General features: G+C 42.8%; 2 protein-coding genes and 2 non-coding genes across 4 annotated transcripts; 3 read left to right on the top strand and 1 right to left on the bottom strand.

Moving 5' to 3' along the window:
- The first annotated feature begins 765 nt into the window (after window positions 1–765).
- Window positions 766–9,949, top strand: DDX39B (DExD-box helicase 39B). The gene is made up of 11 exons (XM_051996195.1): window positions 766–857; window positions 2,065–2,396; window positions 3,280–3,407; window positions 3,979–4,071; window positions 5,234–5,417; window positions 6,265–6,383; window positions 8,307–8,438; window positions 8,865–8,974; window positions 9,066–9,210; window positions 9,357–9,504; window positions 9,723–9,949. Exons 2-11 carry the CDS (start codon window positions 2,186–2,188, stop codon window positions 9,737–9,739), a joined length of 1,287 nt encoding a protein of 428 aa, XP_051852155.1. The 5' UTR covers window positions 766–857; window positions 2,065–2,185; the 3' UTR covers window positions 9,740–9,949.
- Window positions 3,471–3,546, top strand: LOC127563599 (small nucleolar RNA SNORD83). The gene has a single exon (XR_007954041.1). It is a non-coding gene; the product is annotated as a small nucleolar RNA SNORD83 (small nucleolar RNA).
- On the top strand, window positions 5,509–5,585 carry LOC127563600 (small nucleolar RNA SNORD83). The gene has a single exon (XR_007954042.1). It is a non-coding gene; the product is annotated as a small nucleolar RNA SNORD83 (small nucleolar RNA).
- On the bottom strand, window positions 9,950–11,653 carry MCCD1 (mitochondrial coiled-coil domain 1). Its single transcript, XM_051996197.1, has 2 exons — window positions 10,939–11,653; window positions 9,950–10,468 (listed from the first exon to the last, which is right to left on the bottom strand). The coding sequence occupies exons 1-2, from the start codon at window positions 11,098–11,100 to the stop codon at window positions 10,283–10,285; spliced, it is 348 nt and encodes a 115-aa protein (XP_051852157.1). The 5' UTR covers window positions 11,101–11,653; the 3' UTR covers window positions 9,950–10,282.
- Between the last annotated feature and the right edge of the window lie 6,800 nt (window positions 11,654–18,453).

Here is an 18,453-nt window from a genome sequence, read left to right as displayed (position 1 = left end):
CCCCCCCCCCAATCCCCAGTGCTTTTCTCTGAGACTACATTCCCTTTGTTCTCTATCTTGTATGTACACATCTCCATTAGAGTATTAGTTCTTGGAGGCCTGGACTGTAGGGTTTTTTTTTGGGTTTTTTGCTTTTTGTTTTTTCTTGCATCATCAGTAGACACTTGATAAATGCTTGTTGACTGGCAGGATTGCACCAGGAGGTCGCTAAGGTTCCTTGTCTGAATGGCGGCATGCCCATTAACCTTCTTCCTGCAGGGTCATAGGATAAAAATAAGACGAGGGCGCTCAGTTACTTCCCCTTTCAGAACTCCTAAATCTACTTCCCTTTCCTTCCATCCCACGTCCTCAGCAGTCATACCCATCACAGAGGCCCGGTAAAGCCTAGCCTACGTCTAGGTCACCTTGGCAACTGCGGCAGTCGTAGGACGCCGGGAGAACGTTCCGCCACTTCCGCGACCCATTCATTGCGTTCCAAGTGAAAAGCAGTGCTTTAAGCAAGCCTGACTGAAAAGCAAAATAGTAGAAGAGAGTCCGGGGTAGTGGTATGGGGAGGGTTTACAAAAAAGAGAAAGTGAATTTCCCCTCACAACTTTGATTAGAGAGGTGACGGAAGAACTGAAAAGAAATTCATAGTTTACATCTAATCAGGCGATCCAGAGGGCATCTCTTTAATGCGCGGGACGGTTGATTCGTAGGAGGTCCTCGAGCCTTGCTTCCTGTTCCTCGCGTCTGCGCACTGGTATCCTGGAAAGAGTGGGGTGGAAAGGGGAGAGGGAACGCGGGGACCGGAAGTGGAGGCCGCTTTCGTCGGTCGCCGCCGCTGCCGCCACCAGACGCATTTCTTCCCCGCTCAGGTAAGCGGCGGCCACGGCCTTTATCCACATCCATCCATCCTTCTCTAAGCCCATTCGATAGCAAGAGACCCCCAATATCCCTGCCAAGAGCGATGCTTTAGCCTCCTGGCCCCTGCGGGGCCGTTATTTCCGCCTCTTTTCCCGCCCCGCCCGCGAGGGAAGAACCCCCCCCCAGGGGGGAGGGGATGGCCGGGAGCGAAAGGGGAGGACCCAAGATGGCGGCCGTGGCGCCATTGTGTGCCAGCCGCCGAGTCCCCTCTGGTAATCTCACGCGCTTTGTCTCCATCCTCCTCTTCCCCGCCAGCGGCCCTACTCCAGCTGGAGAAGGTCGGGAGGGACACAGTCTCCTCTTTAGCCAGTATGTTTGTGGGGAGTATAATATACGGACAATGCAGTCTTATCTAAAGCAACACTGCCCATGGAGTCTTTTCTCCTGATTCTTTTTATAAGAGGGACAGGTTTCTGGGTCCCATGTCTGTAAATTACCAACAGTTTTCTTCCCCTTGATCCTCCCCATTTGATTCAAGCCATTAAAATGTTGGAAGGGAAATGTGATACTCTTAGTGAAGAACTCTTTTGTCTCCCCATCCTACTTCCCATTGATGAAGAACGTTTGCCTTTTGACTTTAAGGTTCTCCACCTCTGGTAGGTCCCTGTTCAAGAGGGACTTGGACAGACTGGGGCTTGAGTAACAACCAGCAACGTAATGTGTTCGTCATGAGACTAGAACTCTGCGAGCTATGAATATCATACCTTTGGTTGCTGCAGGTTTGGGGGTGGGAAGAAGTTATTTCTTCTATAAGTCGTTAGATATTAACGCTGCTGCAGTCTTTGCTCCAGCTCCAGACCCTCCCTTCTTTGTAAATAAAAAAAATTTTTTCCCCTTAACTCTTTGTATTTCTAAATTTTCCACTGAACTTTTGCTTTGTAGTTGCTTCATACTATCATCATTTTCTTATCTTTTTCTATTACTCTGGTTCCTACATCTGTTACAACTCAAATTTTGCCCCTCCCCCCAAAATAATAAATCCACTTCTCTCTGTCCTCAAACCTCATTTTTGTATTCTAGCTTGTCTGTTTTTCTCTATCCAGAAGAAATAGCTCAAAATTTTTAAAAAGAGGAAGGTATATGGAAAAAACTGGAGGTTGGTGGGAATTTTTTTTCTTTTTATCACCAGCTTGTTTTTCCCAATCCTATCTTCCTTAGCTCTCACTTCTGAATCCAGTGTCTCCATCTTCCCTTGCTGCTTCCTGAACCTCTACCACTTAAGCTTCCCTGGACCGAGTTTTCCCAGAGTCTATCTAGATCTCTTGTCCCTGACCCAACTATGGCAGAAAATGATGTGGACAATGAACTCCTGGATTATGAAGATGATGAAGTGGAGACAGCAGCTGGGGGAGATGGAGCTGAGGCCCCTGCAAAGAAAGATGTGAAAGGCTCCTATGTCTCCATCCACAGTTCTGGCTTCCGTGACTTTCTACTTAAGCCAGAGCTGCTCCGAGCCATTGTAGATTGTGGCTTTGAGCATCCATCTGAAGGTAAACATCTTTCTTTTTTGCACCATGAGTTTAGGAACCAAAGAGAAGGGAAATTCAGGGACAAGGGGCTTTGAGGTAATAGAAAATAAACTTTGGAGGATGATAAAAACTGGGGAATTGATGGCAGCAGTAGGTTAAAGGTTTCTAGAGTGAGGTCAGAGAAGGATAAAGCAGTGCCAAGATGTCTATTGAACTAGAAAGATGGATAGAGCGAGAGGTAATGTTGGTTGAATTAACAGGAGATGATTGAGGTAAGGTGTGGGTAGACTGGTAAAAATGGGGTGAGCAGATTATGATGGAATTTGGAAGAGGTAAGCATTTTTCTGAGAGTCAACACTTAGAGAATTAGGATGGAATAAAAAGGTAAAAGAGTAATAGAAAGATTTTTTTTCCTGAAGACTGAATCCATAATCCCATTTTTTAGGGTTATTATTGCCTAAAATTACAGCAACCAGATTTTTTATTCAAAATCACATTTTTTTCTTCCTTTCTCCATTTTTTACACTCCAAGAAATTATCTTGGAGTGTAAAAAGGGTGAGGAATAAACATTAAGTGCTTACTGTGTGCCTGATACTATTAGATGCTTTATAAAAATGTCTCATTTGGTCCTTACAATTCTGGGAGGTTAGTGCTATTATTAACCCATTTTATAGATGTAGAAACTGAGGTAGACACGTTAAGTGACTTATCCAGGGTCACACAACTAATAAATGTTTGAGACTGGATTTGAACTCTGGTCTATCCACTGAATCATTTAGCTGCTTCTATCAAATATTGACGCTGGTTCCTATAGTCTGAAAAAGATTTTAGGAGTTTTAGATTTGTGAGTCTGGGAGGGGAAATCTACTTTTAATCTATCGTTTTTTCTTTTTCTTTCCTCAGTCCAGCATGAGTGTATACCTCAGGCCATCTTGGGAATGGATGTCTTGTGCCAGGCCAAGTCAGGCATGGGAAAGACAGCTGTGTTTGTATTGGCTACGCTGCAGCAGCTGGAACCAGTCACTGGTCAGGTATAGACTATGTGGGAGAAAATGAGGAATGAATTTTGAAGTGAAAAAAGTATTCCTATCTAAGCCACATGATGTGTTTTCAGAGACATGAGCACTCAGTGCTGAGATGACCTCTATCTATCACCCTTGACTGATGGCAGATAGGTCCTGGGCAGGGTGAAAGAGGTTGGGAGTGGGAGGTGAGGACCTTCTGACTTCAAAACCTAACATTAAAATGTATAGACCTATTTTCAAGACCATACTCAATTTAAAGGTTTTGGAGTTAATTTAAGACTTTAAAAAAATTCTCCCTAGTATTTAAGAGTTGTATGAGGCAAGACTGGGGAAATAATGGAAAAGTTTCCTTCAAGGAATTCATTTTCTAGTTGTGAAGGCCAAAAATACATGAAAGTGCTTTACAAATTATTCTTGAGTGCCTGTATTTCACAAGGCACTTTTGGTTTTAAATGCATGAGAGGTACTTAAACTATTAGGTCCCAGGATTGGAATTGTTGGTTGTAGTTTCTTGTTATGGTTGGTTTTTTCTTAAATAAAGGGCAATTTGCTGAACACCTGTCTATATCTGTCTAAGGTTTCTGTGCTGGTGATGTGTCACACCCGGGAGCTGGCTTTTCAGATCAGCAAAGAATATGAGCGTTTCTCCAAATACATGCCTAATGTCAAGGTAATTGATGGGGAGAAGACTAGATTAAGAGTAGAAAATAAGGGTGGAGGAAGAGAGCAGTAATTAAGAAGTTTTTTGGGAATGTAGTAGAAAATCAGGCCATCTAATTCTAAAATGAATTTAGCCATTTCCAGAATAAATATTGTCTTCAAGTGTGTTTTGTTTTATGCAGTAGGCAGGTTCTTGGAAAGTTGAATGTGGGTGAAATTTTCAGTAGATTTCATTAATCTCCCTCAAAACCCTTTATCTCATTATTGGTGAATTTTCAGTGGCCAGAGGCTCTTAAATACTTTATTTTTGCTAATTCTTCCCCAGTCTCCTTTGTTAAGTGGTGTGTAAACTGGGGTATGTAGTTGATTCTATTATCCTGACCCTTTGCTTCTCAGTTTCTTTGCCTTTAAGTTACTTTTCTTGCTCTTTGTGCCTCATTTTTATATTTAGGTCTTTTTTCTTCCTGATAACTATTTGGGATACTCTAGAAAGTGATAGTATGGATAAAAGCTTAGGGTGTGTGGTGTGGGAAGGTTTTAAGCTCTCTATCCCTAATGGTATATGTGGATTCGGAAGGTATATGATGTCTTCATTCTTTAGGATAGCAGAAAATTGAGGCCTGGCTATCTGGACCACTGGATGGATGGATGGCCTAAGAGGTTCCCATTATACTTTTCTCACTTAACTGTATTGGAGTAGAAAGCATGCTGTCTGCTTAGGTACAGATGAGTTTGCTTGATTTTACTTCTTCCCAGTCAGAACTGGGCTGTCTTGGTTGGGGTAAATTGTGTCCAATTTAACTTTGCAACAAACCAAAATCTCTGCCTTTCAATGTTCTCAGTTCCCTCAATACATTCATCCTAATCCCAGAGCAAAGCAAGACTTCAGAATTATGAGCAAAAGGGTATGGAAGGAACACTAGCTAAAGTCAGAAGATTTGAGTTCTAGCCCTGATTCTGCCACTGCCTAACTGAAATAGGGAGGGAGTCAACCTTTGAATTTACTTTTCCTTATGTATAGAATGAGAGCATTAGATTTCTGAAATTTTTATATGACACTAAGAGAAGGTTTTAGCCAAACAGGGAAGAAATCAAGACTGGGAAATGGTGGCTGTTTAGGAAATAGGAAGATAATTAGTCTGTAAGGTGACCTTCTCAATTCTGGATGGCAGGTGGCGGTGTTTTTTGGTGGTCTGTCAATAAAAAAGGATGAAGAGGTGCTGAAGAAGAACTGTCCACACATTGTCGTGGGGACTCCAGGCCGTATCTTAGCCCTGGCCCGAAATAAGAGCCTCAATCTCAAGCATATTAAACATTTTATCTTGGATGAGTGTGACAAAATGCTCGAACAACTCGGTGAGTGGAAGACCTGAAAAATAGAGGAATTCCAGAACTAGGGTTATATATAGCTCATGGAAATTGAAGGTCAGTGTATTTGACCCTTGGAGCCACATGATGTATCCATGTTAAAATGGAGCATCTAAGTGCCAGGACGACTCAATCTATCACCCATGACTAATGGTTCTGGGTTTCAGAAGCTGGGATTCTTTGAATATCTGTGAATGCATTCATTGGTTCATGATGAAAGGGTATCAGGGGAGTTCAAGCAAGTCAGCATGGCACTTTGGGTAGCTTTAGTGATGGGAATAATAACGTTTTACTTTTTGTTTATTGTTGTATAGTGCCTTCACACTATAGAAGAACTTCCTTAACCTGAGAATACTTTAACAATTATTCAGCTTTATGTTTGCAGAGTCTATTCCTGGCAATTTTGAGAACTACTGGGGGTGGGGAGAGGAAGAGAAAGGGGGAGCTCAGCTTTTAGGGTAGGAAGAGAGAGCATAACCAGGACATTGAAATAAGAACTGAACTAGTAGATAGGCTAAATTTTAGTTACTGTAACTAGGAAACATACTGAAATCTTCAGCGAGAAGACTGAGTCTGTTTAATTAGTAAGAAAATTTTGGAAGGGGAATTTTGAGCAATATTTGGAAAAAGTTGAAGATATCTTGGCAGAATTAATGAGGTAGGTATTGTCAGCATATTAAAACCCAAAGTAGTATACTGATTTAGTTTAGATTTACAATAAGTGTGAGTAGAAGACACGGAGGCATATAGTGAACTCTTGTTTTCTTCGGTTATTGTAAAGTACTCATTTTTGTGTTGCTCTATGCTTAGCTTCCTCATCACTCCTCTTTTATAGACATGCGTCGGGATGTCCAGGAAATTTTCCGCATGACCCCCCATGAGAAGCAGGTCATGATGTTCAGTGCCACCCTGAGCAAAGAGATCCGCCCTGTCTGCCGCAAGTTCATGCAAGACGTAAATACCCTTCTACCTTCTCTCCCTCCATCCCCTGCCCGCAGCCTTCTCCTACTCCCTCTCCTCGACCTTCTCCAGTCTACCCTCTCCCTTGTCCTCCCAGCGCTGAGATGGAGTCATGTGACACCCCCCCAGGGCTGAATCCTCCCTGGAAAGACAGTGATAGAGACAGCCAGTGATAAGGTCTGCGCGGGTGCCAGGGAAACTCCGGAAGACTTGGTCGGGATAAACACGAGAGCGGGTAGAAATCAAATAAACCCCAACAAAATAAGAAACCCAAACAACAAAATTCTTTTTCCCTTTGGCAGGGTGGGACAGAATGTCCTACCCCACCATCCACTATTTCCCTTGTCCCACATGAGCATACACCCTCAAGGTGGCATCGAGCACAATTGGGGCCTTTTGGCCCCCCTAAAAACTCATCTCCCCAAAACCCACATTTCCTGATGACAGGAGAGCAAGAGAGGGACAGACATATTGCAGGGCATGGCCAAGAGAAGAGCAAAAATCACAAATGAGTCTGCCCCCTCCCCACCTTCAGGGGTGGGGGCCTTTGGCACCTCAACCCCCGACCCTTCTACTCCTTCCCTTCCCTTTCCTCATCCTCCCCCATCTGGACCCTGTGGAGATGTGAGCCAGCAGCAGAGACTCAGCGCGGCGGGGGATTGCGGATGGCATCCATCATCGGAAGGCGGCAGCGGAGGCCGCAGGAGAACCGTGTCCAGGAAGCAGAGGACCAAACCAGCCTTTTTTTCCGTTCCCGGTTTTTTTTTCCTGAACCTTACGTGTACCGCGTTCCCTTCGCCCATGCGAGTTGCGGGGGTGCTCCTGAGTGGGTGGTGGATTTTTTTGGGTTTTTTGTTTCCTTTTTTTCCGGGAGGGGGAAAGGGCAAGGTAACAAGTGAAGATCTTTACTTTGCTGTAACTAGGTGGGAATCTGGGGGTTTTCAGAGTGGGGAAAAGAATAGTGGGATACAAGGCTTGGGCATGGGGTTTATTTATTTCTCCTTAATGTGGGATGCCTCTCTTGTACGGTTACCCCCTGTGGGTAATAGAGTTGAATTTCAAGGAGGCTTTTAAACTCCTGCTCCTAAGTGAATTGAACCATCACTTTCTTTACAGAATTTAGGGCTAGCTAGAGAGATTAGAAAAGCAAATGGGGATTAAGGTTGAATCTTTTTATTACCTTTGCAGTGGTTTTATCCTTCCCTTCAAGGGGATCGGGAGCTATAAAGGAGAATTCTTATATAATAATGAATTCATTTCTTTGCCTGAATGCCCTTACTACTGGAATTTATTTAACCTTAGGTTCTAGAGAAAGCCAGTCCTGTAAAGGGTCTCCCATCTTAGATGGTTCTGGCTGAAAGGTGAAAGCAACATAAGTCTTTCACTTTAAGAAATGTCCATTTCCTTTCAATTAGCTTTAACATGGCATTCTGATCTTTAAGAGATTTAATTATCTCTCTCTAAGTCATCCTGTCATAACTTTTTACCATTTCAGATTTATGTGATTATTGATATCATATCCCTCTTTTGATCACATTCACTTTTGCCCCTTTCTCTCAGGCAAACTAAGGTGATCTTTTCTAATCCATCTGAGTAGCCTCTTGCCATTGGATGGTTTTACTTAAGGCCATCAGTTCGGTCCTTTGTCCTTCTGGCCCTCTAATATTTTCCATGGGTTTTTAATGACATCCTAACATGGCTTATGTAAAATCTTGTTTTATAGAAAAGAGACCATGTTGAGTTTGGGAGGCTATGGGGTTGGAGATGGGAAGGGTACTTGACATCTTAACTCTATTCTCCCGATCCCATTCATGGGGTGTATTGGGAGTCACCTATCCCCACCCTCCCCACCCCCCTCAGGTTTAACACCCCCACTCTGCCCTCCCTCCTCCGTCCCCTTCCTTCCTCCCCCCCCAGCCAATGGAGATCTTCGTGGATGATGAGACGAAGCTGACGCTGCACGGGCTGCAGCAGTACTACGTGAAGCTGAAGGACAATGAGAAGAACCGAAAGCTCTTCGATCTCCTGGATGTTCTGGAGTTCAACCAGGTCAGCTGAGCCTAAAGGTGGGAGGGAGGGACCAGACAAAGGAAGAAAACTGGAGAAAAATCCCTTGAAGGAATGTTCTCTAGTGGGGGTTCGTTAGATCTAATACTAAGGAAATCATTTCTGTGTGCTCGATCTTCATGATTTTATAAATGCAAGCATCATCTTGTCAGTTTTTACTTTTCCATAAAATCCTTATTTTATTATTTTTTTTGGTAACCTCCCATAACTTCCCTCTGGTTTTATCTTATTCTCAAGATAAAATTTTCAGAATCAAGTGAAGCAGACAAACAGTGAATATAGCCTTTTTTAAAGGCTGTCAGAATAGCAGGAGTATGTGGGTTGGAGGTGAAAGAAAGGATTGAATTGGGTTGGGTATTCTGAGATAAGATGGTTACTGAATCTTCTTTCTCACCCCACTGCTCACAGGTGGTGATCTTCGTGAAATCTGTGCAGCGCTGCATTGCCCTGGCCCAGCTCCTAGTGGAACAGAATTTCCCAGCTATTGCCATTCATCGTGGGATGCCCCAAGAGGAGAGGTGAGCAGAGGATTTGGGTTGGGGAACCAGAGGAGTACTAAGGGCGACTTCATATCCTTCTCTGTTCTCTTCTCCCTGTTCCCACCTTTAGGTTGTCCCGGTATCAACAATTCAAGGATTTCCAGCGTCGAATCCTTGTGGCCACTAACCTGTTTGGCCGAGGCATGGATATTGAGCGAGTAAACATTGCCTTCAACTATGACATGCCAGAGGATTCAGATACCTACTTACATAGGGTAAAGCCCCACAGTTGGGTGGTACTTTTTAATGCCTTCTCTCTTGGTCTTCCAGCCCCTTCCTCATTTTTTGGCCCTTTACCGTCTTTTCTATACCCTGTCTTTTCCTCGGATATTTCTTGACTTTATCACCGCCTTGTTCCTAGGTGGCTAGGGCAGGCCGGTTTGGTACAAAAGGTTTGGCCATCACGTTTGTATCAGATGAAAATGATGCCAAAATCCTCAATGATGTCCAGGATCGCTTTGAGGTTAACATCAGTGAACTGCCTGATGAAATAGACATTTCTTCCTACAGTGAGTATTGGACATTCCCTCATCACATGATCTCACTTCATTGGGCCTTTTTTTTCTTTTAAGTCTTAGAATGTCTTATTCTTTCATTCTTATCACCTTTCCCTCTTCTTCCTCCTCAATCTATCTATAATTCTTTTTCTGTATCACTTGCCTTTCTATCACTATTCCCACCCTATTTTAATTTCTTTCTTTCTTTCTTTTTTTTTTTTTTTTTCCAGTTGAGCAGACTCGGTAGAGGCCTTGGCCTGTCCCTGGAGTATGATACACTCTCTCTCCCCAGGAGCCGAACACTCGGGCGCGGGGGTGAAGGAGACACTACTGCCACCTACCCCCAGCCTCCCTACCCCCAATGGCCCTGTTCATGTCATCCCCCCAAACACCCTTATTGATTTGTCCTGTCGGATTTTTTTTTTTTTAACAAAACTAAAAATGAAACAAAAAAGTATCGAGTGTCTGAGGGTTTTGTTCCTTTATTTGAGGGATGGCAGTGGATGGTGTTTTTTTCTTCTCTTCAGCCTTGAGCAAAGAATGGAAGTCATCTTAGGGGACTGGAAATAGGATCATTGTGAGGGGATTCAATTATTAATTAGGATGAGGAAGGACTGGCTTCCCTTGAGTACCCCTTCCCATTTCTTGACCCTACTTAGAAGGAGAGCGTTCCTATTTCCCCTCATTGGATGCTCTCCAGAAAAGGAGGGAACAAGATAGGATCCTGGGGCAAAAGGGTTCTTAGAAGTGTTTGGATTCAGCCAGTGAATGAAGGTAAGGATGGGTCCCCTCAAGCATCACCTCTCAGGCTGTCTCGGTGCCGCCTCATCTGCTCCTTGAGCTTCTGGATCTTGAGTACAAGGGCTTGAGCTTCCCATGCCCCTTCTTGCCCTTCCAGCAGGGCTTGATATAGCTCTAGTTGTTGTTCCAGCAGTTCTTCTGCCTGGGCCAGTTCAGCTCTTCTGTGGCCTGGACCCTGGAGGGAAGATGCCGAGGATTCAGAGGAACTTAACTAGGCTGTGATGCAGAGTTTACTGGAGAGAAAAACTGCTTCTTCTGTTACCCCTTCTTTTGAAATCAAGGCCTGGCCTCCTGCTATATTAGGACAGTAGAAGAGATTAGGTACTAGGGGCAGATATTGGTCTCATGTCTGGATGAAAGGGACAGTATGGCCTTGCTGAAAAAAAAAAAAAAAAAAAAGGAAACTGCCCCTCCCCTCTGACAAATAATTAACTCCTAAACCAGGGACCTGTTCAAGGACTTTATGGACTCTGCTATATGAAGGAATTGGGGGAGGAGTGGAAGGGAAAGGACTCTAGTATGGATTAGAGAATTGGATGTTTCTATCCCAAGGGGACTGTGGGTGTGGGTGTTGGTGGATTGGATTGGACTAATTCTTTTCCCCCAGTCTAAAGTAATGCAAGTCCCCATTCTCACCCTTCTTACCCTGTTTGGGAATAGAGTCTTCCTGGTCTCTTCGGTAGCTAATTCTTCTGTAGGTGGCCCAGCATTCTGGGAGCAGACCCTACGAGAGATGTGGCGGGCCATGATCCGGGACAGCAGGAACCGGTAGCAGTAATGAGAGAGCCAGGGCAGAGGGAGACCCATGGCAGTCGGGCTGGGGAGGGAGTTATGTCCAAACTGCCTTGCAGTTGCCAGGAACTGACTTCTTCCAGGGCCCTGCCCAGTCCCCCGCCCCTGCCCGCTTCACTGCTCTTGTTCCCTCCTCAGACTGGCCAACCCCAGAGTTCATGAACTCCTGTTCCTGGGCTGCATATAATATTTTAATCCACCAGGCACCACTGTCCTTTGGATCTTAAGTGCTAAGGTAGTTCCAGTTTAGGTTCTTTGTGAACCTAAATCAGGTTCACAGGGTTTTTTTCCCTGTGTTTCCTACTCATTCTTTTTATTTTTTATCCCTACCATTGCTTTCACCCTTGCCTGCTCTTGTTTCCCCAGAGCAGGATCACTACCCCCTCCTACCTTACTCCCCAGGCCTATCCTTTCTGGCTTCTTGATAAATAGTCCTACTTTGATAGGAAAGTGTGTTGTGCTTAATATTTGAATTTTCATTTGAAAAGAACTGACCTCTCATTTTCCTATAAATTGTTCCTCCTCCTCACAGTCTAGCTTCTCCCTCTTTTTCTTTTGTAACTCCTCACTTTTACTATTTACTCACAGAAAATCATTCCCAGAGCTAGAAGGAACCTCAAGGATCATCTTGTCAGTCCAGTTCGGGACACATCTATTAGTAATCCTGAGAAGTGGTCAGTTCTTTAACTGAGGACCTTAGGGGATGGGGTGGGATGGGGTGGGGTGTAGGGGATAGGAATCTTCTTAAACTACTTATTCCACTTTTTGATTGTTTCCTTTTCATCAATTCCTTTTACCTGTGTACCTTTACAATGTTCACTCAATGCTTATTTCTGTGCTTTGGGGCCAAGCCAAATATCTTTTCGAATTCTGGAAATACAACTGATTAAGTGCCTACTAAGTGTCCCTTCAGCTAGGTGTTGAAGTAGATTGATAGTGGGACACAAGATCTAATAAGTTCAAACCCAGTCTCTGATGCATAGCTAGCTGGCTGACTCTGGGCACAAGTCATTCAACCTCTGCCTCAATTTTCTTAATCTGTTAAATGGCATAATGCTACATAAATACTAGGTTATTCTCCATGTTGAATTTCCTGGCCTTTCATCTGATTCTTGTAGATACTCCAGTCTGTTGATACCTTTTCTAAAATGTTTCCCCCAACCCCTTCCCCAAATTAAACACACTACTATACATTTGACCTCAATTTCTTATATTCGGTTCTGTTTTTTATTAGTACTGCTTTCACCCTTCCTCGCTTCTATACCTTTCCTTTCTTTCTGTTGAGAACTAAGCACAAGTCCTAAAAAGCCATCAGCCTTTTCTCACTATTATATTACACCTAAGAGCCACACAATTTAGTACTTAGATGTTATCTAATTGTTTTGTATATATTAAGTTTTGTCTCTGAAGCTGGACTGTCTTATGGACAAGAATCATTATTCTTTGTACTCTTCCTATTGCTGGACATAAAGGTTCTGACTTGATAAATATTTGTTATATAGTAAAGTCAGTCTTTTGTAAGTGAATAGAAATACTGAGGGACCAAACTCTGGAATCCAGGTCTACAGCAGCCTGAGAGGGCTAGTGTGAAGGAATCAACCAGCCTTTCCTATTTTGAACTTAATCCATTAGGGTTCCATCATTTACTAATGTGTCTAAATTTCTATTGAACCTGTTTATATTTATTTCATCTTGTCCCGAGACTTAGTGTAACAATTTCCCCTTTTCCCTAGTTTGAATTAAGAATTCTTTAATACTCAGAAGATCCCCTAGCTCAAGGTTGTTATTTTTGGTGAATAAATTAATGTAAACTAAATTCCCAGACTCTTAACCAAGGCTGCTGATGAAGAGGGAGAAAAATCCTCCAGTAATAGGGAAAAAATATTTTATATTTCTCACTTGAGAAGGTGTCTGTGTTATTGTCTCCATGCCTCTGAGGAATGGTCTCTTCCTTGGTCTATGAGAGAGAAACAATGGTAGAAGCACATCTAATTGCTTTGCATCCTTTTCCTTCCATTCAACTCCTAAATATCTAGCCTTAAGCTCCCACAGCTCTTTATCCCTTGCCCTTGCCCTGGGATCTCACCTAAAGTAGGCTCAGCACTGAGAAAGTGTCTGATTATTCCCTGAAGGGTGAAGAAAAGAGAGGTTAGAATCTATGAATATGAACAAAGGAGGAATGATTTCTGAACATTAGAAGAGTAGGTGATGGTGGGGTGTAGGTCTAGAAGAGGGAAGGGGAAACAATATTAATTAAATGCCAGGCACTGTGCCAAGTGCTTTACAAATATTTCATTTGATCCTCACAACAGCCTTGGGAGGTAAGTGCTATTATTTTCTCAATTTTACAGTTGAGGAAACTGAGGCAGACAGATGCTAAATGACTAGCCTAGCCTCATACAGGTAGTAAGTGAGATCACATTTGAACTCAAGTCTTCCTAACTCTAGCCCCAGGGATCTAGCCATTGTGCCACCTAGACTTGGTGTCTAGGTGAAATTGGTCAGTTCCTATCTCCTCTAGGTCAGGTAGCCTCAGGGTCCTGAAGTCTCTGGCTCAGAGGTTCTTTATCTGTAAGCCAGGTCAGGGTGATATTAGGTGGATAGAGATCAAATGCTAGCCATCTGAGGGTGTGTTCCCCAAGGGCCTCCTGGAGACTCACATAAAAGATGGAGACAATAATGAGGAACTAAGGGTTAAGGGTTGTCTTAGTTTCTTAACCTCTCCTTACTGCCCCATTCACTTTCCCCTGCCTTCCCCGCTTTTCCCTCCCTCCCCGGTTATGTAGGCTTGTAGTCTCCCTATCAATTAAGTCTGCAAGAATCTCCTGACAATAAAGAAAATAAGAGATCAGAGGCATAAAAACACACAAATCCATCCACTTCCCCACTGCCACTAAGACCCTTGTAGAGAATTGCTCTCAATGTGTTTTCCTTGTCTCTAATTGGGAATTTTAACATTTTCTATGGGTTCTTTCTGAAGGAGAAATTTAAGACACTCATCTCATCCAAGGCCTAAGAAGTCTTGGACAAGAGAAAGTCCTAGTATCCTAGAGGCTTGGGTTCCTGGCCTCTAAGCTCTGCCCATAGCAATTCCCAAAGTCTCTTCCTACAATCTCTCTGCAGCCAGGCTCATACTGCTGAAAGCTGGCTGCCTACCACCACCTGTCTCCTCTTCCTTTCTGGTTCTGGAAGGGACGATCCCCAAGTCCAGCTTGCTGGATTGTGGGCAGTGAAGTACTCGCCATTATAGGCAAAGCACCAGAAGCCATCACCTCCCAGTTCATAGCTATAGGACAGCTAAAGCCACTGGTGTCATTTCCTGCACCCCGTGTCCTAAAGTCAGTAGCAAGAAGGCCACTGTAGTGTAGGAAGGAAAGGGATGTGTGCATGAAGGTGTAGTCTGAGAACATAAGAACTCCTATGTCCTATTTTGGGGGAAATCCAAATAAGTGGGTTCAAGAAGAATAGGAGGTCTAGGGATCCAACTTCTGGTCCCTACTGAGAGGTGGGAAGATGGACTGGAAGAAGGAATTCCTGAATCTAGTAAGAGTGTAGAAAGGGCTGGAGTTTTTCCTGGACCTCATGAGGACCAGAATAGGGGCAAAGGAATGGTTTAAGCTTGAATCACTAGCTCACTGCTGAGCTTCAAAATGCTCCTTAGACTTCAGCCAATGACCTGGTCCTGTCTTTTCAGGAAGACACACCTCCCCTTAGGTACCTTCTCAGTGCCTAGGACTCTCAACTTGGCCCTCTCAACCTCACTGTCATAGGTCATATAGACGACTACCTAAGTAACCCAGGGCCATGTAGCAGATTGCCCTGTACTAGGCTGAGATATCACAGTGAAGTCATATCATAGAATTGGAGTCTCTGAGAAATTGGGAAGGAGGTCTGGAAATTGGAGTGGGAGCAAGGCAGGCATCTGTCCCTAATTCTCCTAGCCTCGAAAGCTGGGTTTGACATTAGGCCTGGTCTATTTCAAGGTTTTATTTATCTCTTCTTTCTTCCTTTCCCTCTTTTTACTCTTTTTACCTATTGACTGATTGCTATTTGCTTTTCTGTTTCCTGTCTTGGTCTTCCTTTCTCCTTTTCCCCTCCCCCCTTTCCTCCAATTCCTCTGTATTCTTTATTTTTGCCTCTTTACCTCTATTATTACTTTTTCTAAACTTCCAACTTTATTCTTTCTATTTCTCTTTTCTCATTCATATATGGCTAAATATAACAATGGATACCAGCTTTGGCATCAGGAAGTCTTGAGTTCAAATTCTGCCACAGACTCTTTATAATTCTGTGATCCATAACTTTTTTCAGTTTCCTTTTCTATAAAATGGGGATAACATAGCAACTCCCTTCACAGGATTGTTATGAGAAACTCCATGAAAACAACTATAAGAGATGTACATTTTAAAATATTTTTACTCTAGCTGAAAGAGCTTTGTATTTCCCTAGCAGATAAGAGCACTCCATTTGAAAAGGATGACTAAAGATGGAGAAAGACTGCAGCTAATCAGCTGCCTATTGAAGAAGGAATTCTGGAAGCCAGCAGCTCTGACAGACCATTGGGCAGAGAATTCTGAATATACTCATAAGGATTGTGCTCATTGTACAGAAAAAAATAAGTAGGTCAGTTTGTATAGAATGGGAGTTCATAAAAGGGAGTTCTGTAAAGTGAGTCTAGAAAGATTGTAGCCAAGTTGTAAATGGCAATTTTTCTCTTCATTTAACCCTTATTCACTTCCTGTTCTCCAAGCTTCTTTTTTTTCTAAGACATTTATCCAGTGTGGGTGGGACCATATATGGGTTATAGAGCTTAGAAAGATTTTAGAATTTATTAGCTCTAGGATTCTCATTTTACAGATGAGAAAATAGAGATCTGAAGAGTTGGTTGAAGTTGATTTGAACTTGGGTCCTGTAGTTCCCGATGCAGAGCTCTTTCCCCATTCACCCATGTGAGGTGTCACATTTATTTCCAAAATTTAGGGTTCCCATTTATTACTCACATGGCTGATCCTCTGATGAGAGTTCTTCCACACCGGGAGAAATTGTAGAAGGAGGATTCCAAATCTGTATCCTTGGAAGCTGAGGGGATTTTCTGTGTGCCAGGAATACTAAGTGTATGGGGAGATCATGAGGACCCAATCTGGGTCCAGTTGTTGCCCTGCCCCATCCCTAAAGAAAAGGTCCAGGGTCACGGAGGCCATTTGAGGGAATATCAACATCGAGGAAGCTTTTGATAAACAACCATGCTGAGCCAGTTTATGAAGTGAGTTCCTTTTGTGTTTAGGAAACTTTTTAGTGGGTACATATAGTGTTGGCCAAATATAGTGGAAAGAATACTAGCTCAGTAAGGATACCTGGATTCTGGTCCTTATGTGATATTTATTGTCTTTTGTTTTTATATCTCAGTTATTTCCCTTTCACTTGCCTTGTCCTCACCACTGAATCTCTTCTTTATGAGAAAGGAAAGACATTTAAACAGAGTTAATTGACATGGACCCCTTTTGGACTGGTTTCCATTTCCATAACCACTCATTTCTCTGCTGAGAGGAGAGAGTATATTTCTTAATAGTTATCCAGTATTGAGATTTTTCATGATAATACATCAGTTAAGCTTTATTTTAGTTACCAGCATTGGAAGAGTAGTTGAAAAACAATGAGGATGTTTAATGTGAGGAAGAAAAGACTGGGATTGGGGTAGGGTCGGGGAGATGTTGTAGCATGATACATTTGGAAGTACCTGAAGGTTTGGCATGTGGAAGAGTAATTCCAATTGTTCTTTATCCATATGAAGTAGAACCAAGAGCAAAGGGTAGAAATTTCAGAAGCAATTTTAGGCTTGACATTAAGGAAAAACTTCCTAGCAATGTCAGAAAGTAAAATAGGATGTTTTGAGAAGTCTTCAAGCTGAGGCTGAATGAGCACCAGTCAGGAAGATTAAAATATTCCTTTCATGTATGTTCAGGATTTCTGTGTTTCTACCAAAGTTCAGAATCTGTCATTTTGTGGTTTTTATTTCCCCATTGAACTAAGTCCTATACTACTGCTTTCAAGAAATACTCAAGGCAATATGATAAATCAGTACTTTCCCAGGAGAGTTTCTAGTCAACCTGGAAGTCAAACAAAACCAATCATCTTGGGGCAATTTAAGAGAATTCCAATAAAACCTGGATTCATAAGAAACCACTGAAAGAATCCTTTCCTAATTGGAAATTTCCATTATCAATTTTTTAGCTAGCCAGGTGGTGTAGTGGCAGAGGGCTGAACCTAGAGGCAAGAAGAACCAGCATGCAGGCATTCAACAACCTCAGCATTCACCAGCTGTGTCACCTCTGTCTGACTGTTTCAAGAGCTATAATTTTGGGGAGCAGAGCCAAGATGGCAGAGTAGACAGGTCTCTGATCTTTTCCTGGCTTCCCTCAGATCAATACCAGATCAAGCCTCTGAACGAGTTTTGGAGTGACAGAACCCACAAATATTTGGAGTATAACAAATTTCCTGCAGAAATTTTGGGAGCACTTTAGAAAAGGTCTGTTTCAATCAAGCATGGGAGTGGGGGAAGACAGCCTAGCGCAGGTGCAGCTCAGGGATCCAGGGCAAAGTGGTCTCTTAGTACCAGGGGAATCTATCAGGAGGCTTATAACCAAAATCCAGCAGTGTTTACCATTCTGTCAGTGGTTCAGAAACCAGTGGATCAGCAAATTAGTTGTGGGACGTCCAACACAACTACAGAAGGGAATTAATGAAAAAAATGCAAATGATGGCTTACCTCTTCCAGACCTAAAACTATATTATAAAGTAGCGGTCATCAAAACCATTTGGTACTGGTTAAAAAATAGAATAGTTGATCAGTGGAATAGGTTAAGTTCACAAGACACAATAGTCCATGATTATAGTATTCTAGTGTTTGACAAACTCAAAGAATCTAGGAGATAAGGACCCAGACAAGTATTGCAAAGCGCCTGGGTGAGTAGTACTTTAAGGTGTATATACCAAGACCTAGACTAGGCTTTCCCTGAGCTTTTGGAAGTGTTCTGGATAGGTAGCTCCAGCTTTGAATTTATGCAGAGAATGTGCCCCAAGTATTTATTCCAACCACTGTGAAAATGATGTCTACCTACCTGTCTTTTCTTTTCAAGTACTCATAAAAAGGCCCAGCACATCATTACAGAAGAATACTACCTGTACCAGCACCTTATATGTGAGGATGCTCCATTCCTTTTATATATAATAAAAAGAAATCTCTAGACTTCAGAAGATGAACTTCACAGTTCATTGTTTCCTAGCCAGCCCATCAGTTGATTTTATGCCTACTATGTGCCAAAAAATATGCTAAGTGTTGGAGGTAAGAACAAAAGGCAGAATGAAGGA

The sequence above is a fragment of the Antechinus flavipes genome, chromosome 4 (assembly GCF_016432865.1).
Source record: "Antechinus flavipes isolate AdamAnt ecotype Samford, QLD, Australia chromosome 4, AdamAnt_v2, whole genome shotgun sequence".
NCBI lineage: Eukaryota > Metazoa > Chordata > Mammalia > Dasyuromorphia > Dasyuridae > Antechinus > Antechinus flavipes.
This window is presented reverse-complemented; position numbering and strand designations above follow the sequence as displayed.